General features: G+C 46.9%; 1 protein-coding gene and 1 non-coding gene across 5 annotated transcripts; one reads left to right on the top strand and one right to left on the bottom strand.

Moving 5' to 3' along the window:
• Positions 1-367: 367 nt before the first annotated feature.
• Positions 368-10,932, top strand: LOC123021441 (zinc finger protein RFP-like). Of its 4 annotated transcripts, XM_044426164.1 has the most exons (7): positions 371-602; positions 633-780; positions 4,991-5,086; positions 7,021-7,230; positions 7,386-7,408; positions 8,113-8,228; positions 10,048-10,932. In XM_044426164.1, exons 1-7 carry the CDS (start codon positions 493-495, stop codon positions 10,584-10,586), a joined length of 1,242 nt encoding a protein of 413 aa, XP_044282099.1. In that variant the 5' UTR covers positions 371-492; the 3' UTR covers positions 10,587-10,932. The 4 variants fall into 4 exon arrangements, with proteins under 4 accessions (XP_044282101.1, XP_044282097.1, XP_044282100.1 ...); XM_044426162.1 differs by having other exon boundaries at positions 370-780; XM_044426165.1 differs by having other exon boundaries at positions 370-750.
• TRNAG-UCC lies at positions 3,106-3,177 on the bottom strand. Its single transcript has one exon. It is a non-coding gene; the product is annotated as a tRNA-Gly (tRNA).
• Positions 10,933-16,767: the final 5,835 nt, after the last annotated feature.

Genomic DNA, 16,767 nt, shown 5'->3' on the forward strand with positions numbered 1-16,767 from the left:
CGAGCCAAAGCTAAAGATGTAAAGTGTAAATTAAGATCATGCAAATCTGCCAGATGGTGCGCAAAAATCGTACTGCGAGCTTCTTTTAGGAATATTGTGGGTGTCAGATCAGGGTTAGGTGCACTGGGAGGGTCCGAATTTAATTCAACGCCACTTCCAGGACGGGAATGCGCTCGCAAATCTTGCGTGTATTCAGTTCCCATGCTAAAATAAGCCCGCCCCCTCATAGATAGGGCTCTTTAGCGCTCTTGTTTAAGGGGCTCCCCCATGCCGTGGATTTCCACTCAGATGTTCCAGGAAGGGAAACACTCAGAGTCCGTTTGAAATCAGAAACGAAACTAAAAGTGCTCTTACCCTCAGAGCGCCGTGACTGGTGACGGCCACGTTGAGAAGTCTTTGCGTTGAACTGCCGTGTCGCATCTGCCTAGATTTTTTCGAAGATCTCGTCACCACAGACTGCGGGCTCCGTTTCTGCCCAGGCTGCATCACCAAATGCAGCCAGCGACCTCGGGGCTGAGCAGCCGTTCGGCAAGCGAACTTCAAGCCAAGCCAGCCGCTGGCAAACATTGCAGAAATGACCGCGGGACCGCAGGAGGCGAGAAGCGAGGAGAAGCGAGTGCGACGCGCGAGGGGCCCCTGCAGCTCTTCTGCCGGGAGGGTCGGGCGCCCGTCTGCCCGATTTGTGACAGATCAAGGCAGCGCCACGGACACCGAGTGCTTCCTATAGAAGAGGCTTCCCAAGAGTACAAGGTAGAAAATTTCCACGGCTGTGGGAAACAAGTGCGTTCCATTTATTTGTTTGCTTTTTAATTAATTGCAAGCATTTATATCCCGTCCTTTATTATTTATTTATTTATTTAGGAAACTTCTATGCCGCCCCATTCGCCGAAGCCTCGGGGCAGCTCACAAACTTAAATAAACTTCCTTAAAGTAATATAAATTAACAGTATAAATTAAGTCGCCCTGGCCAAAGAATAAAATAAATAAATACTATTAACAGTTAAAATGACATTTGAATAAAAAAGTCTTCACCTGGCGCCGAAAAACAAATAACGATGGCGCCAGGCGGACCTCTCTGGGGAGCGCATTCCATAGATTGGGTGCCACTGCAGAGAAAGCCCTCCTCCGGGTACTCACCCTCCTAATTTCCTTCACGAAGGGTTCCCAGAGAAGGGCCTCTCCCGCAGATCTCAGGGGGCGAGGGGGCGGGCGGGCATATATGGACGTAAGCGCTCCTTCAGGTAACCAGGACCCAAGCCGTTTAGGGCCTTATAGGTCATCACCAACACCTTGAATTGGGCCCGGACTTCAATGGGAAGCCAGTGAAGCTGACGGAGGACTGGAGTCATGTGAACGTAACGCCAGTCCCCGTCAGCAGCCTGGAAGCTCTATTCTGAACCAATTGAAGTATCCGGACCGTCTTCAAGGGCCCCACATAGAGCGCGTTACAGAAGTCAAGTCAGGAAGTCACCAACGCATGTGTCACTGTCGCCAGGCACAAGTGCTCAGGATGGCTTACATATTAAGCCAGCTTCCACACAAGCGCTCAGGACGGCTTACATATTATAACATCCAAAAATACAATAATAAAACCACACATATTAAAGCATCTAAAATTGAACATTATAAACTAAAAAAATAAGTTGTTAGGTTCTTTGCGCAGAAGAGTTTTCTTGGGTATGTGGCATGCACGGATAGCTCCTGAATCCGCACGAACACTGCACATTTTGCAGAAATCTTCACCTGGCTTCCCCCACTGCAGCAGTTGCGTGCACCTGAGGCATTAATTTTGCAAAAATGGGGTGGGGGTGTGACAGAAGAGATGCTCTGCAAAGCAACATCACTCATCAAGGGGGGGGGGAAATAAGGTAGCGAGCTCTTGCTGTGGCTTAGAAGGGACAAAAGATGCACCTGGGTAGCCATCTGCTGGGAAAGCTTCACCTTGGAGTCCTGAGGGGCCAATAAGCAGAACTGATGCCCCAGGGAAGGCTCCATTCATCAGGAAAGAGCGGAAGGGAACACAGCCTGCCTGCCCCCAAGGATGAAGTGGGGCACCAGGTAAAACGGAGCAAAGCTTGTTAAAGGGTGGGAGGCTAAAGGGGCCTCTTTAAAAAGATGTGATGTGCATAAGGAACCACCCCCAAGCATGAAGCCCCTCCCACTGCTAGAATTAAAAGGGGAGAAGCTGCTGGCTCTGCAGCAGGGCTGGAATGGGGGGGGGGGGGGGGAGGGGTGGAGTGATCCAGCTGGGAAGACAGTAGACTCGGGCCACAAATTATTGGTGTCTTTTTCATGGATGCTGCTTGAATATGTAGAAGATTCTATTCCGTGTTTGTTTGTTTTTTAATTACAAGTATTACATTTGTATCCTGTCTTGCTTTTTCTTGTAAGCAACCCTGGGCAGCTTGCGTGGTCCTCCCCGCTCTCTCCATGCTGTCTTCACAACAACCTTGCAAGGTGGCTTAGGCGGAGAGTCAGCGATTGGCCCAAAGTCACCCAGTGGGATTCATGGTGAAGTGGGGACAAGAGTTCAGGTCCGCCAAGGGCCGGGCCGGTAGCCCCCACCAGCTCTCACTCTGGTCTCTTAACCCACAGAGCCGCCCTCCCCCGTGAAGCTTCTAGTAGCCCCTCCCAAGGGCCACACCATGATTTTGGCTGCACGCACAGCCCCAGTGATTCTGTTGGGAAAGCGGAAACATACTTCTCAAGCACCGGGTTTCCCAGAGCATTACTGGGAATCAGATGGTGTAGTCATTTCTGGCCTCTCTCTGCCACTTCCAGTGATAGGGATGGAGGGGGGAAGACTGCAACTGATTTTTGGAAAGCAGGGAGTTACTCCCTGTCAAGATTTGATGCATCCTCATCTGGGGTCGCCTTATAGCCCCGTCTCCCCCAACTTGGTGTCCTCTAGATGTCTTGGGCCAACACTTGATGTGAGCAGCTTTTAGGCCTCTGTCAAAATTGCTTATTTTTGATTGCATTTAGAAACATAGAAACAGAGCGAGTCAGAAGGGGGTCTCCCGGGCCATCTAGTCTGACCCCCGGCTCCAGCCAGCTCTGCTCATGTCATGCCTACCATGTGCATGTCCAAAAGCAAAGGACACTTGCATTGGCCGGGAATCGAACCCGGGTCAACTGCTTGGAAGGCAGCTATGCTAACCACTATACCACCAATGCTCCCATCTAACTGAGCACTGCTCTAAGTAGGCAAGTCAGAGAAGAGGGAAAGAGCAGCTCACCAGTAGAGTGGCCTGAACGTTTCCCCAAGTAAAAGGGGAAGGTCTGTCGATCAGTTCCCACCTCTTCATTATCGGATCAGAAATGCCTATCAGATCACTGACTAGCACTGGATGCACTGCTGTTGTTAAGATTTCACTGAGTTTTTCCAGGCAAAACACTGATTGACTCACAGCAAGACAAAAAGTTCTCCATTGCCACCTAACCCACCAAACAGAATCACAGCAGAAATAAGGCAGTGTGGCATAGTGGTTAGAGTGCTGGACTTGGCTTCTGGAGTCCTGGGTCATGAAGTTCACTGGCTGCTTTTGGGTCCATCATAGACTCTCAGTTTCCTCTTTCTTAGAGGGGTGTTGTGAGTATAAAAAGGAGAAGAGGAAGGCAAGTTAATTGCAAGAGAAAAAATGGCAGGTTATAAATGTAATCATGATCATCCAGACAGATATATTCTACCCATCCAGACAGATATATTCTAAGAAAAAATGGGCAACAAGGTCAGTGAAGGAAGCAAATGGGGCTGGAAAGTGAGAGGGGAAGTCGATAGAGGATGAAAATTGGCGGAGGAATCAGATTAAGAAAGGAATAAAAGAGGATGAGCACACTGACTATTCAGAGGGAGATTTTTGCATGAGGCTATTAATTGACTATTTGATCCAGTGTATTTCCTTTCATTCTCATTGCAGAACTGAGAGCAAAGCACTAAAATAATATGTCTTATTTTTTAATATTTTAATTAAAAAATCCTCTTCTGCTTTTCTGCCGTCTAACCACTAGGTGGCACTGTGGTATAGCAGAATAGTCGCATTTCTTTCACAACTTGGTGTATTTTCCAATTCTAAAAATCCCCTCCTTGTTCCACTTCTAAATGAGCCCATACAGTATTTCTAGTTCAGGATCAAGGTCAGATGATACAAAGCCTAGACAGCATTTCTGTGGATTGCAGGGAGGGGGTTAAAAACTCATTGTACTACTGATAAAGCTTTGTATATCCAACTCTGAGTCTGCCTGCTGGGCCCCAAATGCATCTTCTAAACAAAAAGTAAGTCGAAGGGGGATATGCCCTGGGAACCCTCTCATTATAGAGAGGAAGCATTTTCCTTTGAAGTGTTAATTTTGCCTCGTTAAGCTAGCTGCATGGTTCACATGATGACAAGTGGTTAACAAGCTATCCTGAATTGTTAAACATCTCATACCTGTTGGTTGTGCAGTGGCTGGTCGGCATAGTGTTGCTCTCACCAGGCATGGCTTCTTGTGTCGTCTGAACCTGGTGAGGGTTGCTTGTCAGGGTGATGAACAAAATGCCCAGAGTCCATGGTGTGGGTTCAGCCATGATAAGCCACACTCAGCTGTACTCAAGGGCTTAGTATGAATCTAGTAAGGGCTGCTGGTGAGGTGTGGGTTGTTGTTGAAATGTGGGTTATTGTGTTGTCTGAATCCAACAATCCATGAAGAGAAGCTGTGGTTTGTTGTGGGTTGTAGTGGTTGTCTGTTGTTAAACCATAGTTTGTTATGGTTCAGACAATACAATAACCCATGTTTCAACTACAACCCATGATTTAATGACATAGCACTCCACTCAAACTTAACCTTGTATTGTGGGTGGTTTCTTAAGGCATCCTTGCTGGGCTCAGATGATACAAGAAGCCAGTGTGGGCTTCACTGGTTATATGAACCAGGTCAATGTTAAGGATGTCCATCTATCTAGATTCTCCATTTCATGCTGTCAGAGTAAAATCTTTTTCTGTTTCCACAGGAAGAAATCAGGAACCATCTGAAATCTCTGAAGGAAAAGGCTGACAAACTCAAGGAACAGAGGCGGGCAAAAGAGCAGAGAATTCAGTGGACCGTGGTAAGTATTTATTTATTTATACAAGCTTTGGTATACTATTCTCTATAGCCAGTTTGGCTCTCAAAACTATTTACAGGATTAAAATACAATATAATCAGCATTACAAAATTATGATGATGATGATGATGATACAATTCAATAGCAGTACCATACAACACAATCGCCATTCAGCACCTAAATTGGACAGCAAGAAAAAAGAAAGATAAATAAGAAAAAAAAGTGAACATAAATATTTAAATAAGCAAACAACAACCCAGCAAATATATAAAAATAAACATAATAATGTTTAATAATTCATTATTTAACAATTAAAATGCTGGGAGAACAGAAAGCGTTTGTTCTGGTGCCGGAAGATGTAAAGCATCAGTGTCAGACATATTTTTCTGGGGAGTGAGTTCCATAAACAGGGTTCCACAGCCAAGAAGGCCCTTCCCCAGGTAGCCACCTTCCTGACATCCTTTAAAGGTGGCTCCTGAATTGTCTGAAGGACCTCAGACAATGATCTTAAGGTCCAAGTAGACATGTATGGGACCAATGTATTTGTGAGCAATGGTGCTTTTTTTTTTTGGCTGGTGTTAACTATTAGACTTCTGCGTGCTATCAACAGTGAGGCAAAATGTTTCTTGGCGTTGTGCCTGCAGATGTGTTGTTCAACAGCTTGATTCAAACATGCAAACCTGTTATTTCATGATTGAAGCATAACAGGATGCCCAAAATGTATGACTGAGAGGGCGGGAGGTCCATGTGAAGTTCCTTTCCAGTTAGATGCTGTTGCAGAAATTGACCCCCCCACCCAACACCCACACATTCTCTTTCCCACACTGCAGCCATAGTTAAAGCACAACAGCCGTATTGAATTTCCTTGCTGGGGGGAAGGGGGAAGTATGAGAGCAAAATGAACTTTGTGTAACCTGTAGCTAACAAGCTAGCATGACTCGACTTCATAAGAGTGTAGGACACAGAAGAATCCATTCAAGCTGCGACAACCCAGGTTCAGGCAGGACATCAGGAAAAGCTTCCTCGCTGTCCAAGCAATAGGACAGTGGGACCAGCTGCCTGGAGGGGCGGTGGGCTCTCCCGCACTGGAGACATTCAGAAAGTAACTGGGCAGCCCTCTGAGTGGGATGGTGTAACGTGGTGTCCTGCAGCAGCAGGGGGCTGGAGCCAGGGGTCTTCATGGCCCCTTCCAACTCTGCTCTTCTGTGATTCTGTGATAATCAGAGGGGCAGTAGGATCTAGTTGGGTGTGTTAGACTAGGGAGTCAGCTTCTACTTCTTCTGCTTCTTCTGCTTCATAGTTTCCGCTTTGCCTTGATTCATCCTTCTGGCATTCCATGCTCGAATTGTACTTGTCATGCGGCGTCAGACTTTCCTTTCACCTCTGCACAGGTCGGCCACCGGGCTTCTTTTTGGCTCTGATCTAGTGGCGCCATTATCAACAGCGCTACTGGCACCTGTCCTTCGCTTTTCCTCAGCAGCTGGCTGAGTGCCTCCCGACCTTGGAGTCGCATCGTCCAGCCCTTTCTCTCACTTCCTTCGGGATTATTTCAACAGGGGGCTTTCAGAGTAAGAAAGATTCTAAACTGGCTTACTCTTTGGGCTAGCGTTAGCTTGAGCTTCACTGCTGTTGTGTGTGAGTGATCTTCCTCCAGTGTCGCCCTCAAGTGTGACCTTCTACTGCTCAGCAGCTGCTCTTTAGGAGTTTCTCCGCAATCCAGCCCCAGCAGAGATACCACTTCTCCTCCATTGCTTCTGTCTGGTGCTTCAGCTTTGTCCATTCTGCCTTGGGTGACCCTGCCAGGAGACTGGCCTAGGGAGAGAGCCCGGCCTTCCGGTGGCATCGCTCTCGGCTTCTGCTCACTCCGTTGAGGCGTGCATCCAAGAGGCGGAATTCCACCTCTGCCTCTCCATTAATTTCCATGCATTTTCCCCCAGACACAGTTGGAGCTGGAGAAACAGGAGGTCAGGTCTGCCTTTGAGAGGATGCAGAAGTTCCTTGAGGAGAAGCAGCACCTCTGGCTAGATCAACTGGAGAAGAGAGAAGGAGAGACGCTCACTGACCTCTCTCAGGAGATTTCCCAGCTCAGCCTGCTGATGACAGAGAGGGAGGAGACGCTGCTGCAGCCAGCAATTGAATTCCTGCAGGTGAGTGTTAACACAACCACGGGTCTCTTGGAGCAAAGAGGGCACAATCCTGGGGGCAGCCATACAGCAAGAAGGGGCAAAGGAATTCCTGCGAGGTCAGGAAGGAAACAGTGCTTGTTTGGTCCATACGATCCATTTCTCTTTCTGTCTTTCAGGACATCACAAACTGCTTAAGCAGGTATGTTGCTGTTTTCCACATTCCCCCTTTTCTCATACTCTTAGCTTGGAATAGCTTTGGTCTCACTGGAATACCTCTAAAAGTGAATGACACTCTTTTCCTCAGCACTGCACAACAGTCACATCTTTCTCTTTCGTGTTGTGTTGTTGGGAGGCTTTTGGTGCACACGGCAATGAAAGCCAGCTGTTCAGATGCTTCTCTGGAGCTCCATTGAATGAGATCCATTCAACTGACAAGACCACACAAGGTTTTGGTATCCGTGAAGTCACGGTTCTGCCACTCAACTGTGGGCTCTTGCTTTAGATCTGCACCTGAGCTGCTCCTCTCTTTTCTGCCCTCGCACCCCCTCCATCCCACCAACAGTAGCTAAGAAATTCCTCTGAGAGTGGGGTCTCACAGATGATCTAAAGCTTGATGCAGAAGTCCTGAAGTCTTCTGCAACGCTTCTGATCCCTTCTAAGGGAAGGGTGGATCCTCCATCCCAACGTTCCCCCTATTAAGAGTGAAATTGACTGGAGCAGAAGTCGATGAAATTGACAGGATCTTCCTTCAAAAGATCTCAAGCTTCAACCTGGCAAGCTGGGGACATCTACCCATAAGCAAGCCTTGGATCAGAGCCTCTTTAGCTTACCAAGAATGCTGCAAAATTTTAGGAGAATGGTGTTCTATGACTGTCCTTTAGGCCTGACTATTTCTCCTTTCAGGTGTGAGAAGAATTTAATACAGTATGTAGTGGACCTTCCTCCCAAGCTGGAAGAGAGACTCAGAATTTATGCGCAGAAAAACTCTGATCTAAAAAAGGCCATGCAGAACTGTGAAGGTTATTTATTTATTTAAAGTTTTTATATGCCATCCAATACTAAAACTGTCTGGGCGGCTTACGAAAAAGAAAAAGAGTGGGTGTAGGTATCTAAGGAAGGGCCTCAGTACAGACCTCTGGGAGTGCTCCAACTTCCAGGTAGTTGCATAACACCTCACATCCATTTTGAGGAGCATCTGACTTGCCCTGCAAGCATCCACAAGATGCCTCTGGAAAACATTGCCCCTTATTTCCCTGTTGGTGGCCCTTCTGAGGAAGAGAAAGCTGCACTCATTCTCAGTCAAGTGAATGGTGGGGAGGGGGAGGGGAGGGGAGGGGAGGGGAGGCAGGCAGGCGGGAAAGCAGAAGAGCATCTTGCTTTCCCCGGTCCCCCTGTTCCCTCTTTTGTTGAAGGAAGGAGGGTGGCTTCTTTTGGATGCCACTGCCCTGCTCATCAAAAAAATAAATCAACAAAGGGACAATAATCCCCTGGCTTTGGGAGTATGTCTCTTCCCTTACCACCATCATCACTAAGATGACAGAATGAAGACATTCTAAATCTGCCCCCCCACCCCGCCCCGCCCCAAGAATGCCTAGAGCTCATTTGGGAGCTGAAAGGTGTACAAATCATTTGATAAATTCAGTCAATAAGCAAAATCTCTCCAGCACTATTCCCAAAGTTATTAATGACTGAAGAACAGCCTGGGTAGTACTCCAACCTCTTCGCATGTCAGTTAGGAGAAAATACGATCTTGGGGCTTTTCTGCATGAGGCATTTGTTGTGTGCTTCTCCTTTCCCACTCATGGTTGTGTACAGGTTCTTTAGAGGACATTGTAACCCTCCAGTCTGTAAACAGCTCTCTCCTCAAGTTTTGCTTTTTAGAGCAGGGTAAATGGCATAGTATTTCTGATGGCCAAAGAATGCGTCGTTTCCACTCATGCACGTTTGCTTTTCTGTCAGACCACTGTGCCACCTAGAGGTCACGTTGCAGAAAAGCCAGAAGGGAAACCCTCTCAGATCTCAGTTCTGAGATGAAAGCAAACGTTGATGTAGTTAACAAACTGCCTCATGTAGACAAGCCCTTAGGTCCAGTCCCAGTTTTTCTGCAAGGTATTCTGTTATGCTGGAGTTTTACCCCTGGCAAGCCAAAAGTGGAGGCAATATAATTTGTTTTGGTCAACCTACTTAGGAACGAATGGACACATTGCTGTTTCCACTCCCTTCTCCAGTTACACTCAAATGGCACCAGTCCAAATGGAGAGTACTGGAGAGGGTCTTTGGGCAAACGCCCTCCACAGGGCCCCCTCCCTCAGGGAGTCTCCCTTCTCCCCACCATGGTCACCAGCGGCTCTTTCCACACCTCCTCTTTTCTATCATCACAGCCGCTTTCTTGCAAGCGGACCATGGAGCTCCTCCTCACCATCTTCATTGTCAGGCCCGAGCAAAGGGCAGATGAACAAGACGGCTGCCGTGGGAAGGGGGGCAGCCAGCCAGGGGTCTCATTGTTAGTGGGCCCCCGCCAGGGTGTGCCCCCTTTGCAGGTGCCCAGCCATGCCTGCCTTGGAGTGTACCTGCTCTAAAGGCCTCTTTTCCTCAGCAGTCTCTGGCCCGCCAAGGTTCTTAACCTGGTTCTCCAGCCATGGGGAGGCAGAGTCTGCCGTCCCTGAACCTGGAGCCAGCACACAGTCAATGGGCTGTTATTTCTTCATTTGCTTGGTTCTGTGCATATACATCAGATTCAAGTTAGCCCTGCATAAAAGGGGCCCTTGTGAGTGACTGCACAGCCACTGAAGACCACCCCTGAGATGCTGCCGTGTCCTTTCTCTTTCTGTCCTGTAGTGAGAGTGACTATGGATCCAGACACGGCGTGTCACAAACTCTTTCTGTCAAAGGACCTGAAGACTGTGAGATGGGATGTACTACTTGAGGAAAAGACCGACAACCCAGAGAGATTTGACCACATGAACTCTGTCTTGGGCCACAGGAATTTCACTTCAGGAAGACATTGGTGGGAGGCGGAGGTGCAGGGAAAGGGAAAGTGGGAAGTCCCACTGGAGGCACCGGTGTGGGCCATTGGCATCGCAAGGGGCACTATGACCAGGAAGGGGTATGTCAGCCTGGGTCAAAAGGAAGGGATCTGGGCTGTGGGGAAGATTTACCTTGGCCTGGATGCACCTTGTCAAGCCTTAGCTTTTACTGCCCTTGAGCCAGTCCGTTTGACATTGAGAAAAGAACCCGGGAAGATCTGGGTGGCCCTGCATTATGAAGAGGGTTGGGTCGATTTTTTTGATGCTAATTCTGATGATTTTATATTCACTTTCTATGTTGGGTCATTCTCTGGGCAGAGAATTCGACCTTTTTTCTACAGTGGGGAGTAGAATGGCAGTCTGAAGTGCAGCTCCTGAGGACGACCCCCGCACACACACAAACACTCCCTCACCCTTCCTGATGACAAACCTCCTTTTTCACCTGCAAAAAAAGGGTCATCAGATTAGGAAGGGCTCTGCTTTGTTGCTGTATCTTGAAATACTCATAGTTATTCTCTCTCAAAGAGGAAGGGGAAGGGAAGGAAGCAAAAGAGGAGAAAGAGATGATGACAGTACCACAATCTGAAAATGTAGGGATATTGATCCTGCACCTTTCATTTTAGGAACTGCTGTGAACCACTTGGAGAACTTCAGCTTTTGGCTGGTATAGAAATTAAACAAATACAAATAACATTAATAATGTGAAAACTGACATTCTTTTAAGGAGACATTTGGGGTTTGTTTCAGCGACTGAAAAGAAAAATGTGTGATTTACATTACAAATATGGTGTGCCAGAACCACAGCAATGACTGATCCCACTGAGGGAGAAATGAGGCCAGGCTTGTCTCTGGAAAGTAGGATCAGGCCCGGTGCCGGCTGACTGGAGAATAGCTCAGCTTTCTAATGGTACTGACGGTTCCTGGGATTGAACAGCGGTGGTATGGTAGAATTTTGGCCACTCCAAAACTGATAGGAAGGTTCTCAGTGAAATTAATACAAGAAGTTGTTAGTGATGACAGAGTGGATTCGAACAAGTTCAGATTCCTGTGATTCCAACCTGTGGATTTTGTAGCTACCTGGCTTTTGCTGAGGTATGCAGATTCTCTGGACTTGTGGGTAGGTTTTTACTTTCTGGAATTTCTGCAAATATAGTCATAGAAAATTTTTACAATGTGTGTTTCCTCCCATAGACAAAAATGTGAAAATATGCATGGGAGTATTGTGCATGGGGGAGATTTGCAAGTTTCCAGAAGTACAAATTTGCACAAGTACACATGAACATAAGTTGAGGAAACTGAAAAAAAAAAAAATCCAGTTCATCATTGAGTGGGTGACTGAATGAAAGGTGTCTGATAATTGGTGAAACACAGAAGGAAATCCACACATCCCTAGGGGCTGTGCAAGGCAACTAGGGGTGTTTGCCCAGCGGATTTTGGCATGTGGAGGTGTCGGCAAGAGGCTGGGGAGCAAGATGTCAGCCAAGAAGAAAAGCAGCAGAAGACTGGGAAGCCAATCTGGGAGCCTGATAGATCGAAGCTGAAGCTTTGCAAGTGAGGAGAGCGGAAGACTCCTCCGCAGTCTCAGCTGGTTCAAATAGCCTGCAGAACTAGTGGACCAAGCTGAAAACTCCAAGGGGTGCCTAGAGTTGCGAAGGTTCCAGGTGGAACCAGAGGGAAGATTGTCTTTTATTTATTTATTTAAAACATTTCTATGCTGCCCCCATCGCAACAAAGCCTCGGGGCGGTTCACAACAAAAACAAAAACAAACAAAATCATACAAAAATTATACACTAAAAATATTAAAACCCGGTGCATCTCGGCTTAAATTTTTTTTAAAATCCTACATAATAAATTAACACTTAAAATAGGTTTTAAATAAAAAGGTCTTAGCCTGGCGCCGGAAAGCAAATAACGACAGTGCCAGGCGGACCTCTCTGGGGAGCGCATTCCATAGATTGGGCGCCACCGCAGAGAAGGCCCTCCTCCGGGTACTCACCCTCCTAATATCATTCCCAGAGGGTTCCCGGAGAAGGGCATCTGTTGCTGATCTCAAGGGGCGGGAGGGCATACATGGACGCAAGTGTTCCTTTAGATACCCAGGGCCCAAGCCGTTGAGGGCTTTATAGGTCATAACCAACACCTTGAATTGGGCCCGGACTTCAATCGGGAGCCAGTGGAGCTGACGGAGAACTGGGGTTATATGAGAACAACGCCCAGTCCCCGTCAACAGCCTGGCAGCTCTATTCTGCACCAATTGAAGTATCCGGACCATCTTCAAGGGTAGCCCCACGTAGAGCGCATTGCAGAAATCTAATCGGGAAGTTACTAACGCGTGTGTCACTGTCGCCAGGCAATCGTTCTCCAGGAAGGGACGCAGCTGATGTATCAGCCGAAGCTGAAGGAAGGCGCTCCTCGCCACCACCGTCACCTGGGCTTCTAAAGACAGCTCAGGGTCGAGGAGCACTCCTAAGCTGCGAACCCTGTCCCTCAGAGGGAGTGCAACCCCATTTAGGACAAGGCCCGAGTCCCCCATCCCGAGTCCCAAACCACCCACCAACAGGACCTCCGTCTTTTGGGCCCTCGTTGCTGGGCCTGTGAGTTAACTGGGACAAATAAATAGAAATAGAACCAGGATGGAGCTGGATAAGAGACACACTGCACTTAGAGTCAGTGTGGTGCAGTGGCTGGACCTGGGACTCAAGAGATCCAAGTCCCAGTTTCTGCTTGGCCATGAAGCTCACTGGTGCCTTTGGCCAGTCACTGACTCTCAGCCTAACCCACCTCACAGGGCTGTTGTGAGAACAGAATGGAGAGGAGAACTGGATAATCTACTTTGCACTCATTGCAGGAAGGAAAAAAAAACAGGGACATAACGGAGTAACAAATAAAAAGGATAAAGTAAGTTGAGGTAGGAACTGAGGTTTCTAACACCTGATTAGCGGTAACATTAAAATGCATGCCCTGATTTTAATGCTAACAATAAAACCTGTAAGTAACAGCAACCATAAATAAAAAGGTGTCTTGTTTTATTCCTTTTAAATAAAATAGACTTTATTTACTTTCCTTATACGTCTGATCTGTTTCTCCCATGCCTGATGACCAGGTCCCTTAGAAGAAATATATTAATAAAAGGGTGTTGATTTTTGATGGTAGGGGGAGTGAATGGTAGGATTGCCTAGTGGTGAGCAGTGGTTCTTCACAATCAGTGGCTATCGCAGGAAAAATGACCCAGAAAAACATAGACCGGGACAAAACTGCATCACCTCTGTGTTTGGTCTGTCAGGGAACCCAGCTCCGTGGGGAAGCTAGTGATCTGTGTGGAAAGTGTAGGGACCAGCTCCGTGCTGGACCTGCAGCGTCAGCAGCAACGGCAGTGGAGAGAGACCGGAGGATGCCGGCACTCGGGCAGACTAGCGCTAGCTGCCTGGTGTGTGCAAAGCACCCTGTCGTGCACCACGGATAGTGCGAGTGTGAACCAAAGAGCTAGCAATATCAGGCGGCCAAACCACTTCAGCCATGCAGACTTCCTGGCTAATTGTACTACCACCGTATGAGATAAATAAGTCTGTCAGTTTTTAAAGGGACAGAAGCCCTGCCAGGGAAGAATCTCTTTTCTGTACCACAAACGCACAAGCCTGTGATGGTGGATCCTTTGAAGCAAGGGCTTTCATCCTCTCAGAGAGGTCCAAATTCCATTCTGGAGAAGTTCTCGGGGCTCATGTCCTAGTGGTGTGCAGGGCTGAAAGGAAAAGGTACAAGGCCAAAACTCCAGTGATTTGGCTTAAAGTTCTTGCTGCCAATAATTACACCTTAGAGGTGTAAGATCTGCACACTATTCAGCATTTTATTAATCAGGACTTTCTGAATAATGGCAGACTGCTGGCAATCACACAGTACAGGTGGAGAAGGTCACAATCAACAGCTCTCACCTGGATGCTCCTTTGTACTCCTGCTCTTCCTTGATTTTCTACATGGTTTCAGTGGATCTTCCCTTTAAATAAAATAGCCTGTTGCCATCCCATGTAGCTTGGAGGTTACACCACATGTAAAATCCATAGCTGATCCTTACAAAAAATAGTGTTAAGTGTGAAGGCCTTTAATCTAGATTAGGGCCACCATACATTGTAGGTTAAACCTCCACACACAGCTGTTCCCATTCCCCCATAAACCCCCCTACAATGCAGACTAAAAAAATGAAATAATTCAGTTGGTGCCCACGGAAGGGAAAAGGCTTAACTGTCATGCATGGGGGTGCAATGAGGCACAAGGGAAACTGCAGGATGGAAAAGTTTAAAGTGTAGACCTTCTCTCTGTCCAGACTTACAAAGCACCTGTCTACTCCGATATATTTATAAATATATTCACATATTTATATGTTGCCTACAACTGCCAGAATAGTTTCCTAAGCGGCTATTATGTTCATGGAAGGTACTCCCCAGACAAGCATGCAGAATTCAAACCTATATATTCAGCTTCTGTTCCTCAATTCTCTTTTAGGAATTCTGTCTTCCCGCAAACAGATGGACTGGGACAAAAAAGGAGAGAGCAAGGCAGCCACACCGTTTTGCTTACCATAGGAAAAAAGGCCCGCAATTCCCAGCAACGTGTTATAAGCCCTTCTACTGTCTCAACTTGTTTAAGCAGAAAAATGCCTTTAATTCTCTTAGCAGCATCATGTTGAAAGCTGTAGGCTTGTATTTATTAGGTTTATATTTTGCCTTTTTTGTTACAACCAACTCAAAGTGGTTGTACATAATTCAGCTTTCAGTCTTATTCCCAAAACAACAACCCTGTGAGGTAGGTTGGCCTGAGAGTTTGTGAGTGGCCCAGAGTCACACAGTTGGTTGCGAAGCTGAGCTGGGACTAAAACCTAGACCGACCGAGTCAGAAATCCGCGCTTTAGACTTTCCCCTATGTAAAGCAGCTGCAGGATTAAGCCCTTGAAAGCCCTGCCCGGACCTCATTCCTCTCTTCCTGATTGGACGGCCGAGCTATTAGAAGGCTGCGCAGGTCGGGGTACCCCGCCCCAATCAGTCATTTTGGAAGTTTGAGCGGGTTCTTTGCAGGCTGTCCTCGCTCAGCAACAGTGAACAGGTACCTTGCAGATTTCTTAGCGTTTATTTTGGGACTCTCTTCAAGGTTCAGATTAAAGCGTGGGGAAAAGTGCGGAGGGGGAGTAGACTTTGTGAGTGTTCTCTTGGTGTTCCTTTGTTACGAGTAAAATTAAAATAAGCCAGTGTGAAGGAGAAGCTATTTCCCTTTTTTGCGGGGAATTGGGGAGTTGCTCGTAAATTCAGCAGAGTGGTAGGCAAGAAGTCTAAAATGGCAGAGGGCGCGGGTCAATGCGGGTAATTTTCAGTAGCCCTTGAGGTTGAAGGAGGGCGCGTTGGGTAGCTAAACCACCGTTTGCCTGATGCGCTCAGCTAAATTGCAAGGAAAATGGGTGGTAGGGAGGCGTGGGAACAGAGGAAGCTGATGTTTTACTGGAGGAGCTCCCATAAATTGACATTAAACCTCGTACAACAGGGTAGTGTCTGTTCTCACACCTCTTTGCCTCCCCCACGTTTCATTTCTGCTGGAGTCCCAGAACCCCTTTTTCATACTGGATTTGAATAACACGCCCAGTAATAGCTAAGGGTGAAGTTCCTGCGCATGTGCAGAGTACTTCCCACTTTCCTAAACAACAAGACTTAGAGGAAAGCAAAACTGATTTAACGAACAGAGACAACCAACAAAAGGGTCTTCAGTTTGCAAGTTTGGTAGAAGTTCCCCGTGCAAAGTCAGGCTCAACTGCCTCCTGCTTGCCCTTTCAGGCCAGTTCAAAGAAAGAAGTGAATAAGCTTATGAACAGAATAAGTTTATGAACAGAATAAGCACATCCACCATTCCAAACTATTGAAATCGAACTAGTGGCTGGGCAGATAGAGACAGAGTATCCCAGAAGTCCCTAATCTTTTTTGCACATGGGCTGCTCCCAAGTTTTTATATGGGATTTTAATGATTGTAAGCCGCCCTGAGGCTCATGCGATGGGGTGGCATATAAGTTGTCGAAAGAAAGAGAGAAAGAGAGAAAGAAAGTTTTGAGTGTTGTGGGCTCACTCACAGAATGGCTGCCATAAAATAGGTGCCCCTGCCCATTCCTAAAATGGATGCATGGCCAATCACAATACCCATTTCCTAGAAAGCAGCTGGTGAGGCTACAGGAAAGTAACTTCTCCAGGAACTTCAGTACAACCAGCGGTGTTGCCTAAGGGCCAGCAAAGATGTACACAATCATTCTTTAGAACCCAAATAACGATGAAATTAGCGAATCTTCATTTGCAGGCATAGTTAAAAACATATCTGAAAAAAAAAATCTTAAGGAATAAAAATTAAGACGGGTAGGGAAACTCCAGGATTGTTTTTATTTATATATATATATATATATATATATATATAAAACACTAATGGGAATGTGAAGATTCTAACAGAAAGAAAAGGACAGGAAAATACACACAAAAATGGGAATCTTAGAGAGAAATGAGCAATGGC

This window comes from Varanus komodoensis, unplaced genomic scaffold, assembly GCF_004798865.1.
Source record: "Varanus komodoensis strain SLA01 unplaced genomic scaffold, ASM479886v1 scaffold160, whole genome shotgun sequence".
Classification (NCBI taxonomy): domain Eukaryota; kingdom Metazoa; phylum Chordata; class Lepidosauria; order Squamata; family Varanidae; genus Varanus; species Varanus komodoensis.

Excerpts from the sequence above, each read along its gene's own strand:
- LOC123021441 (XM_044426162.1), top strand. The coding sequence starts at position 493 with ATGCAGCCAGCGACCTCGGGGCTGAGCAGCCGTTCGGCAAGCGAACTT. Across the intron at positions 7,231-7,385 it reads CAGCAATTGAATTCCTGCAG|GACATCACAAACTGCTTAAG; the intron begins GTGAGTGTTAAC and ends TCTGTCTTTCAG. Across the intron at positions 8,229-10,047 it reads GGCCATGCAGAACTGTGAAG|TGAGAGTGACTATGGATCCA; the intron begins GTTATTTATTTA and ends TCTGTCCTGTAG.